The sequence below is a fragment of the Biomphalaria glabrata genome, chromosome 12 (assembly GCF_947242115.1).
Source record: "Biomphalaria glabrata chromosome 12, xgBioGlab47.1, whole genome shotgun sequence".
Lineage (NCBI taxonomy): Eukaryota > Metazoa > Mollusca > Gastropoda > Planorbidae > Biomphalaria > Biomphalaria glabrata.
The window spans coordinates 23,991,435-24,009,631 of NC_074722.1; the positions used below are offsets into that span (position 1 = coordinate 23,991,435).

At 37.9% G+C, this 18,197-nt stretch overlaps 1 protein-coding gene across 1 annotated transcript in view; it reads left to right on the top strand.

The window, feature by feature from the left end:
- Nucleotides 1-18,197, top strand: part of LOC106061349 (T-box transcription factor TBX10-like) — a 48,420-nt gene continuing 30,223 nt past the window's right edge. Inside the window, exons 1-2 of the mRNA XM_056006846.1 lie at nt 1-820; nt 9,375-9,756. Coding sequence (XP_055862821.1) covers nt 565-820; nt 9,375-9,756 — 638 coding nt within the window. The 5' untranslated portion in view covers nt 1-564. The remainder of the gene's footprint in view (nt 821-9,374; nt 9,757-18,197) is intronic.

Below are 18,197 nucleotides of genomic sequence, written 5' to 3' on the forward strand. Positions count from 1 at the left end.
TCACACCCCATGTGGAGCCAGCAGCCGACACGTTAACAAATGCAGGAATGAGCCAGGCATTGAGTGAGGAAAGAAAGTTAATAACGGATACACTTTGAATGCAAGTGCCAGTTAGTTAGAACAAAAAACTCAAGTGTTAACTTGTAGATAGATCTTGTGTCTTCAATCTTGACTTCAAAAACAAAACAAAAATTATAATTGGATTGGTTCTTTGTCTAGAATCTAGATCAATATTCTTTGACTACATCCAGACTTCACGTTTCTGACTTATTTCTCGCCTAGTGTTAAGGACGACGATTCCTGGCTTGGATCTGGTGATACCATCAACTCATCACATTGCTCTTCGATAAAAAAAACAACACCCGTTTCTTTGCACTAAAACCGAGGCAGACTTGAAAAGCATTTCTATTAAAACCCAAGCCTAGAGGATTGGAACAAGCCAATTGTATTTCTTGAGTGTTTCTTGTGTCGATAATAGTCTACATTGTTTTCTGCGGCTGAATTCTCATGACGCTGTTACATCAATGACGTCTCGGGACTAAGTCGGGGGGAGGCCACAGTTTCATGGACCTTGCCAGTCCACTGTCTCCCAGAGCCAAAGATTTCAGTATCGTCTCTCTCATGTCCGGCTCCGTGGACTCTATGCTCATCAGCGTCAACAGTGGAAATCGAACCGCGAGTGCAAACTGCCCCCCTGTCGTTCCGTCTTCCGTTCCAGTAGCAGCCATCGGGCCTGGAGTGCCGGCACAGAGGTCCACGGATTGTTCCTTTGACTGGGCCCAGGTACCCCCTTATACAGCAGCGATCAAGTCAATGGAAGGTATGCCATTTCTATTTGGTTGTTGGTGCTACACCCAGTTGATTGTGATAGCATTTCCTGATAGGTTTTGTTTTAAAGATCTAGAGATATAGATCTAGTCTAGGCCTAGTCACCACTAGAACTAGAGTACTAGTTTCTAGATCTTTCTTTCTGAAAACTAAGACTTTTATTTCTTTAGCGTTCAGTCCCCAGCCAGGTCAAAGATTTAGATCTATTTCCAAATTAAAGTTTTATCTTCTCTTCCAAAGAGAAAATGATTTCGTCCTAAGTGTTCTTATCTTATCTTAGATCTATATAATAGTCGTGTATTTTAATTAGAGATTTAAACTCTGCTAAGTCATTGGTTTTCCTGACTTATTCAGGCAATCCTTTCCTTGATCTACAGACATAGGGAAGAAGGAATACTTGCTTTGTTTCTTTTGCTGTATTTGTTTCGGATGTTCCTTCAGAGTTGAAGATAATTTACTTCTTAGTCCGAACCTCCTGCAGGACGACGTGGGATGGCAGCGGGCTGGGTATGAACCCTGGACCATTGAGACGACTGAATGACAGTCCAGCGCGCATACCACACGACCAGGCAGCCACCCACAACAGGCCCTAGCGTACGAAATAAATGTGCCTTTAAATGAGATTTGCGAGTTATAAATTAGATTGTGTTTTTGAATTTGTAAATTATTGCTCAAAGCGTTATGCATTAATGCTAATTTACTTTTAAGTCTTAAGTCCTGAAGTGTCACTAAATTTAGTAAATGTACTAGATCTAAATTGTGTTACTCTAGTCAAATGTGAAAGTGTCGGCATACTCTCCATCTATTTCCATTGTGTAGATGTAGACATCTTTTATCAATTATCTTATCTTACCTTATATAATACAGACGTTACTTCAAAAATAATTGGGTCAATCTAGTCATGTATGTTCATCAATGACTTAAATTCTGCCAAGTTGTGGGTTTTCTTGGCTGATTCAGGCAACCCATTCCATGCTCTAACAGCACCAGGGAAAAAGGAATATGATCGTTAATAAATCTAAATTTAATTTCTTGAGATATATCGTTTTAATTACGTTCTAATTACGGGTGCCTACACTTCATCACTTCTACTTAGTTCAGTTCATGTCCAAACTGACTTTCAAGCTCCTGAAACAAAATAACTTTAGATTGAAACGCTCCAGACGTTACTCCGGAAATAAAGATTATTTCGCCGTAGCCCCAAACTGCAGGGGATGAAAGCGAACATGATTTGAACTCGGGACCATCATCTCCACAATCCGAAACGCGTATCACACGACCAGGCAATCGTCTTTGTCATTTGTGTAGTCCGGCGTTTTCTGCTTGGTTATAAAGAGAGGTCTAACAATGGCAATGTCTTTGATTTCGAAGGTTTAGAATGCGTGCAGATCTAGATGAAATCATTATATGCGTTGTTGATACTCGGTCGTTTGTTTGTAACTCCAAACAGCTAAGACAACTAAACCGATGTAGGCGTAGGCCTATTACATTCTTTATGTAAAATTTGAAATAAACACGAATAAGCTTCTTTTAAAGCAAAACTGAATATAACTTGTATTTACAAATAGACTCAGATTTAACTTGTATTTACAAATAGACTCAGATTTAACTTGATAGTAGATGACAAAATAAAATGATAATTTAAACAATGTATAACACATTAAAAGTACTTGTCTTTACAGTCTCACGCCTTCTCTGTCGCATGTCTCTTGCAAGTTTCTACTTTAACACTTTTGTTTTAACCTCAGTAACGAATGAGCATCTCGGGGTTTCATCAGAAACTCTTTAGCCTACACAAACAAAACATGCTCACTTCATTCCAAAATGTTACATCAGAAACACGCACATACGCTCCCTAACATGCGTTTAGGTATCTATAAATAGCTATGAAACCAATATGGTGTAACATTTTCTGTGTTTTAAATGTTGCAACGACGTGAAATTTAGAGGTCGGATAGAAGGAATCCTATAAATTGTAAATTGATGAATTGTATTACACCACTCCTACGGCACCAAATAATAAATGAAAAGTTACTTGTCCGACAGGCCAGCGAAGATATTACATACGCCTAGATTCGTATAATTTGTAACCCAATCTATCTCATCAGGGACCACACCAATAACAAAGCTAGTATTTTGGGGCCTTATTGAGATGATCCTCCTGTGGACCTGTAGGTCTAGATCGCGGCATAGCCCTATGGCCCAATACCGAGATCTCCACTAGATCCACACTCTTATCCGTATTATTTATGCTGAAATGTTATAGAATCCCAAAACCACACTAAGAACTTGATCAGATATTATCTTTATTGGCTTATAGACATGTCTAAAATTGTTTTCCTGTTTTTCTTAGCAAATAACTCGCTGTCGCATACGACATTTTCAATGATTCCAATTTTAACATACATAATACATAGAATTGTATGAAATATAAATATTTTTAATATATTGAACAACATCATTGAATATTAAAAAACTCAGTTACAATAACAGGAAAAAATATTTCCGATACTTATTTCTTGATTTGCTGTTCCTAAAGTTATTTCATAATTCTCTACTCAGTGACCATAAAGTCCAGATCTAAAGGTTTAATGCATACAGCCTTTTGAGTAATGCTTCCTATGTCAGTTCAGCTTGATGCTATATGAGAACACTCTATCAACTTAGCTATCCAGCCATACCTCTATGTGCAACACCTTAGCTTGAAATAAATGTGAATAATTTAATTTTTACTTTGAGTTTTCGGCTCGTGTCAAATCAACGTCCACTCACCAGGTCTACACAGAATGAAAGCAAGCGAGATCTGAACACTGGACCATCGTAACAAAAGCTCTATGATTTCAAAGATTGAAGTTGAGTGCAGTATTTCACGTGACTGCGCATACCCAGTTGAGACTTGCTTAATTAGCTATATCAAAGACGTTTTGTTGTCGACGTTTTTACGGATATATTGACAAAGATATAATAAGAAAAGATGCTGCAGTAAGTGTACAATGCCGTTTGATATTTGTTCGCTTAAGCTCAGACTTCTGTGTATTATAGGAAACAAGAACTAGACTAAAAAAAAAATAATTAAACGTTGCAGAAATAAATAATAAAAAATGTATGCTTTAAAAAAAAAACAATTGTCAACGAAACAATTTTTTTTTTCAGTTATATTCAATGCTACGATATCACCTAAAGTGGCCTTAGTACTTAGTCTGTGAACTTAAAACACATATGGAAGTTAATCTTTCTGTAATTCAACCAAGTTTCTTTGTTTAAACAAACAATATAGTGTGATGTTTGTTGTAATAAAGAAAAATGTCTCACTCCTTACTTCGATCTATGTCGTTAAATAAATTACACAATCTGAAAAAAAAAAAAATCAGCAGGAATAGTCAACATAAAAAAAAGTATATCTGAAAAAAAAAAGTAGGCGAAAAAAAAAAAAAAAAAGAAAGAAAAAGTAAACGACCATCAAAAACTTGGAAAACAAAAATAACCAATTAACGAATCAATTAAAGAAGCATTCAATAACTGTGAATGGTTGTAAATATATAGCACACCGACCAGCTCGCCCCATTACTTTACATTAAACACGCTCCCCTCAAAGCCGATTTCAAAATTAAATTCAAATTGAACACATTGAGTTCTGAATTGTTGTCAACTTCCACAACCAAAGTCTATACGTTTTTTAATTCCCACTCTTCACCAGCACCTTACACTCATCGCTCAGCTTTTCATTATTTTGAAAAGTATTTATTGACAAACGTCTTTCTAATATCTATTCAAAGGCGTTCTCGAGCCTATAAAACAATTCTGACTCGTTCTCTCATTAGCAACGCTGGGTTATCGGAAACTGGTCAAGAGCCTGGCACGTGATCTTGTTCGCCACTCTCCAGTGCTCCAGAAAAGAGGCATATCTCAACAGCCTCGGGTTTATCTTCTGCACCCTATGAACCCACTGACCACCGCGATAAGTGACCAGACCTCATCCCTCCTTATTTTAAGACTTATATCTGTCCACCTCCTCCCTCTGTAGCCTCGCCTACACATTCCGTTATAAGATAAACGGACGGCTATGACCACAGGTCACTTGAAAGGAAGCCGCACGGAAACTCGGCCGGGTTTGTTGAAAAATCTGTTTTATGTCCAAAGTGTTACAAATGACCAGTTAAGTTCTTTTTTTTTTTTTTTTTGCGAGCCGACGAGAAGTCAACAAGATGACTAATTGGAGATAGTAGAAAGAAAAACACGAGTTACTTCCCGAAGAATTGTATTTACTCTGGTCGTCCTCAGCATTTCTCCGTATGATTTTCTCATTTTCTGCGTCACTGTATTTGTTGCATGTAGACAGGATCCTACAAACTGAAATGCAAAGTTAACTCATGTTTATTGTGCTAAACTGGATTAAATTGGGCTACGCTGTGCTCAACTGAGCAAATCTGGGCTAAACTGTACTTTACTGTGCTAATCTGTGCTTAAAATGTATTGTGCAAGAACTGTGCGGTCTCAGAGGCGCCCAAAATATCCCGCAATGAAAAATCCCAGTCTTCACCAAGATTCGAACCCGGGACCCTTCAAGCACTTTACCGCTTAGCCACCGCGACTAGTGGTAGTGATAAGGAGTAGAAAAAAAAAAAAAAACGTTTCTCTATTCTTATAATTACGTGGCGGGGGTGGGGGGGGGTGTTATGATTTAATTGTTTACTATTTCCCCAAGAGTTAGACAACTCTCCACCTCGACTGTCTCCTTCCTCTTACAAAATGTCACGTGTCTCAATTTTCACACTCTCAATGAAATGGAAATTAAAATTAAAATTATGATCTTTTTTTTTGTTTCGTTTCACGAATTCTTTTTTTTTTAAAGTATATTAATTGCATTATATCAGCAGTGTATACCATGGGCGTAGCGATGGGAGCTCCCCCAGCGCGGGGCTGAGCTCATAGAAATTTGAGTTTGTAATTTGTTTTTATTATATTGAAGAGGGGGTTTTAAAATCAAAATCTTCCTTGGCTGTGTTCTTGGAATTTGGGGATTTTCGTTTGCATGTCTTTTTTTTCCTTTTTTTTTTTTGGTTTTATTAAAGAGGGGGATTTAACTGCAAAACCTCCTGATAGGGGGTCTTAAACTCAGAACCCCCTAGGCTGTGCTGGGGCAAGTGATGGTTTAGTATTAAAATCTCATCTAAAATAAACAAAATCAAAGCAAATAATTTCACTAAACTCCGACATTTCGGTCAAACCCCCCCCCCCCCAGGGGCCCTGGCTACGCCTGGTTACTCCCATTGTGTATACTATTCACGCTAAAATTATACTAAACTAAATGATAATTTAAAAATATAAATGATAAAGATTTTAATATGAAAATTTTAAAATAATTATCGCATGTTATCAAAATAAAACATGGACTGTTCATTAATTCATCGCCTCGATGCGGTCGTTAATAGTAAATAATAGTTAAATAAATTGGCAGGAGCGTTTCTGGTTTTCTCAAGACGATGCACGTCAGAGGCGAGCGACAGAGGACTCCCTGGGGATCCAATCATGACTTGTAGCGGGAGGTGATCCCAGGGATATGGGGAGATGGGTTCAGGGTAGGCTACTGAGGCACTGAGAAAGCTAATCACCTGATGCAATCACTGGTTGATATCCACGCCTGCGCACCTCATTACCAAGCAGATCGGAAGTCGGTGTCAAGTGACGTCACGGGGGCACAATTCTTCGACAGCCTGTTGCAAAACTTTCTCTCCCCACTGGGCGCCGTTCATCTTCCTACTCACCCAACACGTCTCTCCCTCCCCCGCCATGTTTACCCACACATGGGAACCTCTTTCTCCAGTTATGGTCACGATGACAAAACCGATAATAGCGCTCTCTGGTGGCCGATAGCTCTATCCCTGACGTTCACTCTCGGTGTCAGCGAGCTTTGAGAGAAGCCAGAACTCTTTTTTTTTAAGTATCATGTCCCGCCGACTCCTGTGTCACGCTCCTCACGCCACTGCAAGCAAACATGTCACAGAGATCGTAATGTTATGCCAAAACAACGCCGGATCTATTTTACGACTAACACAAACATTAGCTGTAAGGATCCACAACATGAATTAGGTAATCTATAAAATAGGTTTTAGAAAATGGAAACAACTTTTCTAAGAGATGTTCATCTAAAGACTCCGCGAGAAAAAAAAGACCACGTAAAAGAGTTAGATGTTTCGTCTATAGAATGTATTCCTACGCAATTCCTAGAAATATAAATCTTGTAATAGATAAAGTCAGTGAGATCTTTAGTAATAAAAATAAGATAATGTATTTGAATTCGAAGACTAAGAGAGAGAGTTTTTTCCGTGAATACACAGAACTAGCTGACCTACATAATTTGCCAGAATCAACACAGGCAAAACTATTACGTTATCTACAAAATACAGACGTAACTTAAAAAAAAAAAAGATGATTAAGTCCTACGTGTTGACCTAGGTCATTTTAGTCATGCATATTGTCTAGCTGAGACGCTGAGGTCGATTTTAATGTTCTTTTTTTTTTTTTTTCATCGACTGCTTCTGTCTTCGGAAGTAACTTACGAGTTTCAAATGTTATGTCCAGCCATCTTTGTAACGATTACATAGGTGTCTACATTGGAAGACATTCTCTGCCTAATGACGCATTTAATGTTGATAATGACTTCTGGTTTTGGATTTAACGCTCTTCAGAAGGGAAGGATCACCTCTGTTTCGCCTTTATTCTTTAATCTTGCAAAAAAAAATCTTTAGTAGAATGTATATCATCTCGTCAGAGTTGAATTTGTTTTATATCAAGTCACTCTGTTTGAATCTTTGCACCATTATTCATTGACCGTATTAAGATGTGAATCAATCTAAAGATAAACAAATTAATTGATCAATGTAACATAATTAATTTAGTTTGATATTGATTAAGAGCAATAAATCTTACAGTATTACTAAATACGTACAATTTTTTTCCCTTATATAATTTACAAATTTAGAATTAGATCCACTTAAGCTGAAAAGAAATAAAACAGTCAAAATAAACTCATTAACTGAGGCGCACAGAAATAAGAACAAATAATATCAAGTAATAGCCTATAATTTTTTTAAAGAATCAATCTCGACTTAAGGTTGAAATATATTAATTATATCTTTTTACTTGATTTTTACAACGCTTTTTGCCAATAGGGGTTAATTGACTTCTGCTTTGGGACTTATGGCTTCTCAGAAGGGAAAGATTACCCATGTTTCTACTTTCTTCTTTAAGGTTACAAAAAAACTTTGAGTAGACTGTATATCAGACTTCAAGTATTATATTATATCTATTTTTCTTATTTATATAAAAGCTTATATCAACTTGATCTGTCTGGTAAAAAGTTTGCACACGTTATTTCTCCGACACCCAATCTCGGATCAGGCTGAAAATTTGCTCAACTATTTCTTTCACCTGCAAACAAAAGAATCAATTAAAAATTTAACAAATTAGTTAATCAACTATTAGTAATGAACTATTTTGTTTGGTATCTCTTACAAGAGAAAGAAATTTTACTGGACTGACAAGGTGGTGTAAGTTGAATTATAATTATACGTTGAATTAGTTCCCTTTATTGTTTGTAGAAAAAAAAAGTTTGTAAATAACTATAAACCTAATTCCATAAGCAGCTTTGGCACACTGGTTAAAGTAATACCTTGAGGTAGCTGAGGAAGCCTTAGCCCTCGAGTCTTTGACCAACAAACTTACATTTTATAACAAATAAACACTTGCCAGATATTTTAGGACATCTCAGGCTGAACTCTAGTTGTGTTTGAAATAGAGGAGCATGAAAGACAGGCTAATAGTAATAGTAGTAGTAGTAATAATAATAATAAATATTTTTTCTTTTTTTTTTTTTAAATACGTGGAAATTTGGATTGATTATAATTTTTTTTTTGTCTTACAAAAAAATGTTACATAAGAATTTCTACGTGTTAAAATGATCAAGAAATTATTTGCTGAGTAATTATAAAAGAAGAACAACCAAAAAAATATATATATATAATTATTTCACCATAGATGAATCTCTTTCTCTACAAAATCTGGGTAGAAATACTCAGTTCTGAGAATCTGACAATCAAGCTACTTCCTTTTATTCATGTTACATATAAATCTAGATCTTTGAGTGAACGAGTTTATCTGACACAAATGAAAATTCTTTCTCATTGTATGATGACATAAACATGTATACAATATACAAACATTAAGTAAAGTTTTATGATAGTAAGTCTTTAATTACGACTTGTGGTAGTGGGATTGCAAATTTATATTGTGATATTATTGAGCAGTGTTTCCCAAACTGTGTTCCGCAGAGGTCTGAACAGGTGTTTCGCGAACTACTGGAAAAATTAACTAGTAGACCACAACGTGAATTAATGTCTCTTAAAAAAAAACTAAGCAAAGTGTTCCGCTAAATACTCAGAATGTGAGAAGTGTTCCGTTAAGGGAAAAGTTTGGGAACCACTGGTCTAGAGGACAAGAAGAGGATAAAGAGATGAGCTAATTATAACTCTTTTTTTTTTCTTCAGCCTGTGTTGTTACCAGTGGATCGAACATGGGGCGCATGTTTGACACCATCCGCTACGACCATACTACTGACCACTCGTCCTCGGCTCCCTCACACGGTCTCCTCCCTTGCGGGCGCCCGTCACCCGGAATGAACGACAGCAAGCACGACTCGGACTGCTCTAGTTCCGACGGTCTCTCTTGCCATCAGGACAGTGCCGGGGCCCTGGATAAGGACAGGATCTCCGGGGGCGACTCCAGCAGCTTAGGCCTGGTGAAGGTGGACGTCCCTAGCAAGCCCCTGCACGTGAAGCTCCTGAACGTCAACGCACAGCTGGAGATGAAGCAGCTGTGGGAGACATTTGACAAATACGGCACGGAGATGATCGTCACCAAGCTAGGAAGGTAAGAACTGTACCTTTATACACTTACATGGCCACTTTGATAATGTTGTAGACTGAAGAAAAGGCTATACACGTAATACAAGCATGTAGATTTATTCTTCGAGTCATCCAATGGTCTATTATTAATTTTAATGGAATTGGCACATCTGCAGACTAAAGTTTTGGTGTCAAGTTAATCAGGGACCTGTGAAAATGAATGCGTAACTCACAGCCGCAGGGTTATCTTCTGCACCTTTGGGAAGAGGGGGTTAGAGCTTCTCATACTCACAATCACATAGAGTTTGATGATGTTGATATGATGATGTTGATATGATGATGTTGATATGATGATGTTGATATGATGATGTTGATATGATGATTTTGATAAGATGTTGATATGATGATGTTGATATGATGATGATAACAATGTGAAAATACACTCAATGGCCATTTTTTCTCTAACAAAACAAAATGTTAAACATTTTGACTGGTGATAATAACAATAATAGTTACTAGGATAATTTAGACTGGTAATGATAACAAAATAACACAGATTGTTTGTATCTGCACAAAAATCTTCGTAATGTGTTACTTTACTAGATCAAATCATTGTCATCGTTGAGATACTAGATTTAAAAAAAAAACTGCTTTCTGTCAATTATCTAGAAAAATAAACTGTTTTATGTAATTGACTGTTTTGTGACCTTGGCTAAACAACCGCCTTTTGTCAATGACGTAGGCTAAACAACCGCCTTTTGTCAATGACCTAGGCTAAACAACCGCCTATTGTCAATGACCTTGGCTAAACAACCGCCTTTTGTCACTGACCTAGGCTTAACAACCACCTTTTGTCACTGACCTAGGTAAAATAACTGTTTTCTATCATTGACGACATTGACAGTACGGAAAGGAAATGTGTTCACTGTAGGCCTCCAAAGTTTGTTCTGTGTATGTCTACTAACGGTGACACCATTCCACTTCACAAGTCATTCTGCACTTACAATATTCAAGACCTTAGATATTCTAAACACGTACATACGTGATCACTAGCCATGATACTTACTTACAAATTATCTTTCTTATTATAATTTAAGATTTTATAATGTTCACATTTCGCCTTCAAATGTCTCTTGTTTCCTATTGGCTGTCTGCTCACAGATGAGAATGGGAGACGAGTTTTAGTTCTTAGGGGCAATAACTTGTGGCCACCTGCATTACACAAGTTAACTGCACTTGATATCAGTAATTCCCTTTTTTTTAAATCCATTAGACATGTTATCTCGTGCCAAATTAGAGAGACAGAGAGAGAGAGAGAGAGAGAGAGAGAGAGAGAGGGAGAGAGAGATTTAAATGATAAAACTTATTGATTTAGCTACCGAGTAATTAAGCTCATACACTTTGCTTACATTACGAAAGACACGCATTTCATAAATCGGCTTGACATTGAAGTCTTCTCCTTTAACTAGTTGAATTTATATATTGTAACTCTGAAGTCAAGTTACTATATAGCATGTGTTGTAATGTAGCTCTCGTTAATGTGAAACACAAATCTTGGCTATTCACTATAGCTGTGTCCTCTTTAAGTGTAGTATTCTTGAAAGGGAAACATTGAGAGATAGTGACGGTTTTCTAAAGCAGGAGGTTTTTCTTTTGTTTTTTCTCTTATTTTTTAACTAATATACATATATTTAAAAAAAAAGAGTTTGTTTTGTTTCTGTTTTTTTGCAGTCGTTGTGGTAGATTTAGATATTATACAAGGTCATTACGGGTATGTAGATCTTGTAGTTGGTCAGGTGTAAATTTTTTGTTGATATGGGGGAGGAGCAAGTTTTGGGGTGATAATTTCCATACACCCCCCAAACACACAATGTGTATTGACCACAAAATCTCCCTTTGGCTTCACTTATGGAATTTGTGTACTGTAGATTTCCATTATTTTATAGTTGTTGTTTTTTTTTATTAGAGAGGTTTTAACCTCAAGTCTCTCTTGGCTAGTTTCATGGAATGATTTTTTGTTTTTTATTAGAAGGAGGATTTCAACATTTAGAACTTCTTGACTACGATTATTTTGTGACTATATTTTTTTTTGTTTTTTTTTTCTACGCTGCGGCAGTGATGGTTTCACATTCAAATCTTCCCTTCCTTGGATAGGATTTCATTTCAGAAAAGTGGGCTTGGACCCAGCACCTCCACCTTAGCTACGCCCATGGTTGGTCATTATTACGGGATAGAACTAGATGTCGTACGTGGTTATTATGTGGTAGGCCCTAGATGTAGATTGAGATGATATGAGGCTCTAATTAATTTCTGTGCCAATCAGGCTTGCTTCCCCGACAAATGAAAATGTCAGTTTCATGTTAAATGCGAAACGAATATGGATCAACGCTTAGAAATGAGATACATGCCAGTGCATTAGCCATGGTTGGAACGATGTCGCCTTCCATGCAGCTGATCTATCCAAAGATACGGCATGTGCCGATACAGTTTGGGGTCAGCGACATCACAGGCTTTGGCAGGGTGTAGCACTGTGCTGACTCCCGAAGCCTTTCCCATGCTCGGCGTAGCTGTTGGTAGCAGAGGTTTGAATTCAGAGTTTTTCTTTTTCTAAGTGGTAGCCAGCCAAAGGTAACGACCCTGCCTGAAACATGGAAAGCTTAAATAAACAACAACCAGAGGAAAATTACATTTTCAAAAATTATTTAGTATTATAGGGAAGTACAACATAGTTGTTCAAATCGGCGTGGATCCGTTATGTAACTAAATTTGTTAAAGATCTAGATTCTAGACCAACAACAATAAATCTGTGTGATTAGAAATATATTTTACACATTTTTTTTTTGTTTGGCTCTATATTTCATGCTTTTTAGCTTTCTCAATACGCTATGATTTTACCACTGGTCTGGATCAGTTGGGGCTGGGAACAGGTTACATGGATGAATTTTATCGTACTCGTTTTTTAAAGGCATTTAGTAAAAAAATAGTGAAAGATCTGAATTCGAACTTACGACTCATGCCGACATTCTAACCATTCCGCGTTTGAGATGTGTATAAAAAATAGGAGATTGTATAGTTATTTATTGTTTAGTTTAAACTTACTTTAAAGCTGCGACCCATAAAGGGAACTAATTCAGCTTATATCACCTCCTCAGACTAGTACATTCTCTTTCCCTTGTTTGAGATACCAAGCAAAATAATTAATTACTAATAATTATTTAACTACTTGGTTGATTGTTTTTTAAACTGATTCTTGTAATGTCAGGTAAAAGAAATAATTATGCAAAATTTTAGCTTGATTCGAGATTGGGTTTGGAGAAATAGCGTGTACACACCTTTGACTAGACAAACAGAGTAAGTTTTGTAAAAATCCCTACCATCTACCATGCAGCTGTCCTTACCACAGTTTCATCATACTCACTGCATGAAATGTATGAGTTTAACTCAGTCTTAAAATCTCCATCTATAAAAATTTAGTGTATTTCATTTAATTCAAAGACCTTTAATTTTTTTGTTCAACCTTGATTACATAGCGCCCTGCTTGTCCTGCCTTATGAGAGCGCACCTGTTTGTAGCAGTCAGGAAACTCGAAACATCAAGTGACGATAGTCATATCTCTATGAAACCCTCTTTCCTCAAGCTCATTGTCTCCCCCCTTCCCCAACTCCATTCTTTTACGTCATTCAGACATCGCCTATCCTATTCATTTCGTACTCTCTCTCTCTCTCTCTCTCTCTCTCTCTCTCTCTCTTTCTCTATTACTCTATTTAGTGCCTTTCTAGTTAACTCCCTTCTCCTTTCTCTTTCTATCTCTCTCTCTTACCCTCTCTAATTTTCTTTCTCTACTCTCACTTTCTACCTCCTCTATATGCTCTTCTAGTTCGCCCCCTTTTTTTTTCTCTCTTTCTCTTTGCTCTCAATTTTCTCTCCCCCCCCCCCCCCCCAGTTTTTTTTTTCTCTTACCCTATTTACTGTATCCGAATCACTTTATCAACGTCAGACGTCTCTCCCCATGGACCCCCCCTCCCCATCTCACGTTCTGACTGTTGGGCCCTCCTCCCGCCCCCCGCTCTTCATATCCTGCACTGCTTACCATTCATCAATGTTGGTGTTACGGAGTGTATTCACCACCAAACAAACACACATGCAAACAAAAAAATGCATTTGTGAAATGGGGCGAGAGATTCCCCTAACGATCTCAGAATGGAGGTGGCGTCAACATGGTACATTGAGGAAGGGGGGAGGGGAGAGGAAGCGGAAAGGTGGAGGGAGAAATAAGCGCGTGAAATAAGGGGGAGTCAAGTTTATAAATTGCTCGTGAACACATCCTGAGTGATATTAGCTCAATATCTGACCGCTGGTCAGGAGGATACCAGCAGAGTCTATGTGTCTGTTAGGGGGCAGGAGTGTGGCGCCTCATTCACCAGGTGTCAGGAGACCAGCAGCGAGTGCCCTAATTTCATTAATTTACTGATAGCTGGAAACTAAACCCAAAACATGTTACCCCCTCCTCTTATTTGTCTTCAGTCATCGTCTCTCTCTCTCTCTCTCTCTCTCTCTCTCTCTCTCTCTTATTGTTCTCTCTTTCTTGCTACTTTTAGGTTCTCACTCTCTTCTCTAACTTGACCAGCTAGTCAACTTCTGGCCTTTCGTTTCACTTTATTCTTAAAGACAAACTCTTACATTATTTGAATCAAACAATTTATATCAAGTGTATCCTGTCCATACAAACTTTGCATTCATTAATGACAAGCAATGTCCCAATGATTCCCTAATACTGTATTTAGGTCCAACTGTCCAACGGTTAAAAGCAGTGATGTCCAAACTACGCCTACTAATATCTTATAAATCACAGACGACGTTACTTCAAAAGAGAAAATTACTTCCCACTTTCATGTGTCATCTAGTCATGCATGTTAATCAATGGTAAATCGTTGGATTGCCTGGCTGATTCAGGCAATCCTTTTTATGGCAGCTAAGCTCTAACGGCACTAGGGAAATAAGAGCACTTGTAAGAATGTGTCCTAGCACATGAAATAAGAAATGAGAAGGGATGCTGTGCCTTGAAACGTCTGACCACAGTACATAATTAAGTCCTAGAAAGAGTGGGTTCCATTACACTCGACCACTCGAAGATTTGGGTATGAAGCGGCCTTTGATCTGTATGTCCGTGACCTCCAAGCCGAAAATGACTATGACCTTCAAGCCGAAAATGTCCATGACCTCCAAACCGAAAATGTCCATGAATTCAAAACCCTTAACATTGTATTAAATGAAATCTATAATACAATAAATATAAAGCACAATTAAATCCTCTTTAAATAGAATATATAAAATTAGCATCCTCATTGCGGAAGATAGGGTAGGCAATAAGAAAAAAGCTCATACACTAAGCATCTATTACAATGGTTACTTCAACCATACTAGTTTTTTTTTACCTATTAAATATTATGCTACTTTGAGTGGGTTGGCTTCCTTCAGCCGTAGAACGACTATGGTTGATCTCTAACACATGTGACTGTGGTGCCCTATTTTGGAGAGACCTTCCCGTTCACAGACATCGAAGGTTATAGTGGCTATCACTTTGGTGGTAGAGGAGCCGGCCATATGTTTCGTGTGGCACGCTTTTCTTCCAGAGCTGAGGCCATGTTTTTTCACTGTCCATAGCTTTCTTGGTCACCGTCTCTCTCCAACTAGTGCGGTCCAGGGCTATGTTTTCCCACTGGTCAGTATCAATGTTTATGGCAAAAGTAAGTAGCCTTTTATCTAATATGTGTTTTCACGCCCTATAAACAATAACCTAAAAAAAAGTGTATTCCCTACAAGATATCATAGGATGAACAGACAATAAGTAGGAGGTAGGAAAATGGCTTTAAGGTTCTATCCACACGTACTTCATTGAAACAAACTTACATTCGCTCCAATGTGACTTTTGGTTGTCTTACTTTAGAATCGCCACCTTGTTTGTAAGTTGATTCTCTCGTTCTCTCTCTGTCTCTGTCTCTCTCTTTTACTTTTATTTTTGCACAAACTCTCTATCAGTATATTGTTTTTTAATTGTTTCCAATCTTGCCTAACACCTGGTTATCTACTCTGAGACGTCACTGACCCAGTCGGGAGCTCCAGGAGAAGACAAGAGAAGGTAATGGTGGATTTAGTTCCAACGAATGCACCTGCGGACCAAATCACGTGATACCAATCAAATGCACCGAATGGACCGAAGGGCTGGAGATCTCCGTTGGTCACTTCTAATTACGTTCAGCTCTCTCTACAGTGGCGTATCACCCCCCCCCCCCCAAGTAGGTCTTCCTTACCCAATCCTTAAAACATAAAACACAAAACAAAAACAAAACAATCGCCTTCGGATGCAAACCCAAACTTTTGACATTTGGTCTTACTTGGCTTCATTGAACAACAAGTAACAAGATTTTCTGGCTATATTTCAGGAGATGGTTTAGCCAACGGTTAACAAGGAGGCCATGTGGCCAGCACAACGACCAACCGCCTATGCTTATTTCCCAAACTTAAGTCAGGTACTTATTAAAGTTGGATGGACTAAGAGGAGCCCCCCTAAAATTCAAAAAGTCAAAAGGCCCAATCATCACCAAGATTCGACCCAAGGACCCCAGGCTCGGAAGCCAAGCTCTAATTTATTAATTATGAAATTTACTGTAAAAAAAAATAAAATAAAAAAGCATAATGCATTGTTGCTGTCTATACATTTTGTACTGACTGGTCTGACAGATTATGCTACCTCCCACGCCCTCTGACACCCCCCACCAGCCAATGTTGTCTCAATGTAAACACAATGTTTTTCTAGCGCCCCCGGCACTGCCTGGCTGCCTTAGCAATGACTCGGAACTGATGCGTCTATGATAGCCAAATTTACGGCTGGTGCCGACCGCGAGACGAAACTGACTCGTTCCGTGACGTCAAAACTTCGAGGAGTCATGCTTTCGACTTGTTGCTTTTTTTTTTTTTCGTTTTGCCTCCCCCCCCCCCCAACCCTAAAAAATACCTAGTCTTTATAGCAATAGCATCTTTCTCTTTCTTTTTAACTATGTCGAGAATTTCATGTTGCGAGTGATGTCCCCTGTGAGGTTTATGGTATTTGGATAAACTGTTATGAGCTGCGATGTGCTGCCCCCCTAGGATGATCAATCTTTCATAATGTCAAATACATTTCTGTTTTAGTCGCTGCTTACGCTTTCCCTCTCCTGACTTGATATCTTTTTGATAGACTAGTTGTGAAATGGTCTTTTGATACATTCTCTTTCTTTTGTCCAAGCTTACGAAAACTTGTTAATACCTTTGCAAACTGTAAATTTCTGAGGGAAGTTTGGGTTAAAGATGTTGGACGTTGGGTAGAGGAAAAAACAACATAAGACATAGACAAGCGTCTTTCTGCCTTTTGAAATCATAATCTTATCATAGACTTAAGAGGATAGACAAGCGTCTTTTTGCCTTTTGAAATCATAATCTTGTCATAGACTTAAGAGGATAGACAAGCGTCTTTTTGCCTTTTGAAATCATAATCTTATCATAGACTTAAGAGGATAGACAAGCGTCTTTTTGCCTTTTGAAATCATAATCTTGTCATAGACTTAAGAGGATAGACAAGCGTCTTTTTGCCTTTTGAAATCATAATCTTGTCATAGGCTAAAGAGGATAGGAGCGTCTTTCTGCCTTTTGAAATCATAATCTTGTCATAGACCAAAGAGGATAGGAGCGTCTTTTTGCCTTTTGAAATCATAATCTTGTCATAGACTTAAGAGGATAGACAAGCGTCTTTTTGCCTTTTGAAATCATAATCTTGTCATAGACTTAAGAGGATAGGAGCGTCTTTCTGCCTTTTGAAATCATAATCTTGTCATAGGCTAAAGAGGAACGATAGAATAATAGACTAATAATCATCTTTATTATCCATATGGAAATGTGTCTCTTACAATTTGTGCAGGACACACTAAACACAACAGTGGAACGAAAACGTCCAGACCAGTTACAAAAATGTCATCTGAATGTTTAGATCAGTATCAAATGGTAGCCCGAAATGTTCGCTATATAGGCCAATAAGGTCAGGGTGTGTGTTGCTTGATGCAAATAAAGTTTAGTTTCTTGTCTATGCGACCACCCTTGACCCCCCCCTTCTTCCCAGGGTCGGCCTTAGGCTTATTTCACCATCTGATCCAATTTGGGCCCCTAATAGGCATATCGTTATTAGTCACGTCTCTTGTCACAGGCCAAGATGTAGAACTCAAAGTGTTAACATATTTAGTGCATCGTGCGATTGACCTAGCTTTAATAAACCGCCTATTGCGTTTAAATTAGTTCATATGCATGTTGTATAATACATGTTGGTCTAATGATCGAATTAATAGTAAGAGTTGATATTCTTTAAAAAAAAATTAGAAGAGTGGCCTCAAAAGCGTCCATTAAATTTGGCCCCCAATTCGTAAGGTCAGCCCTGCC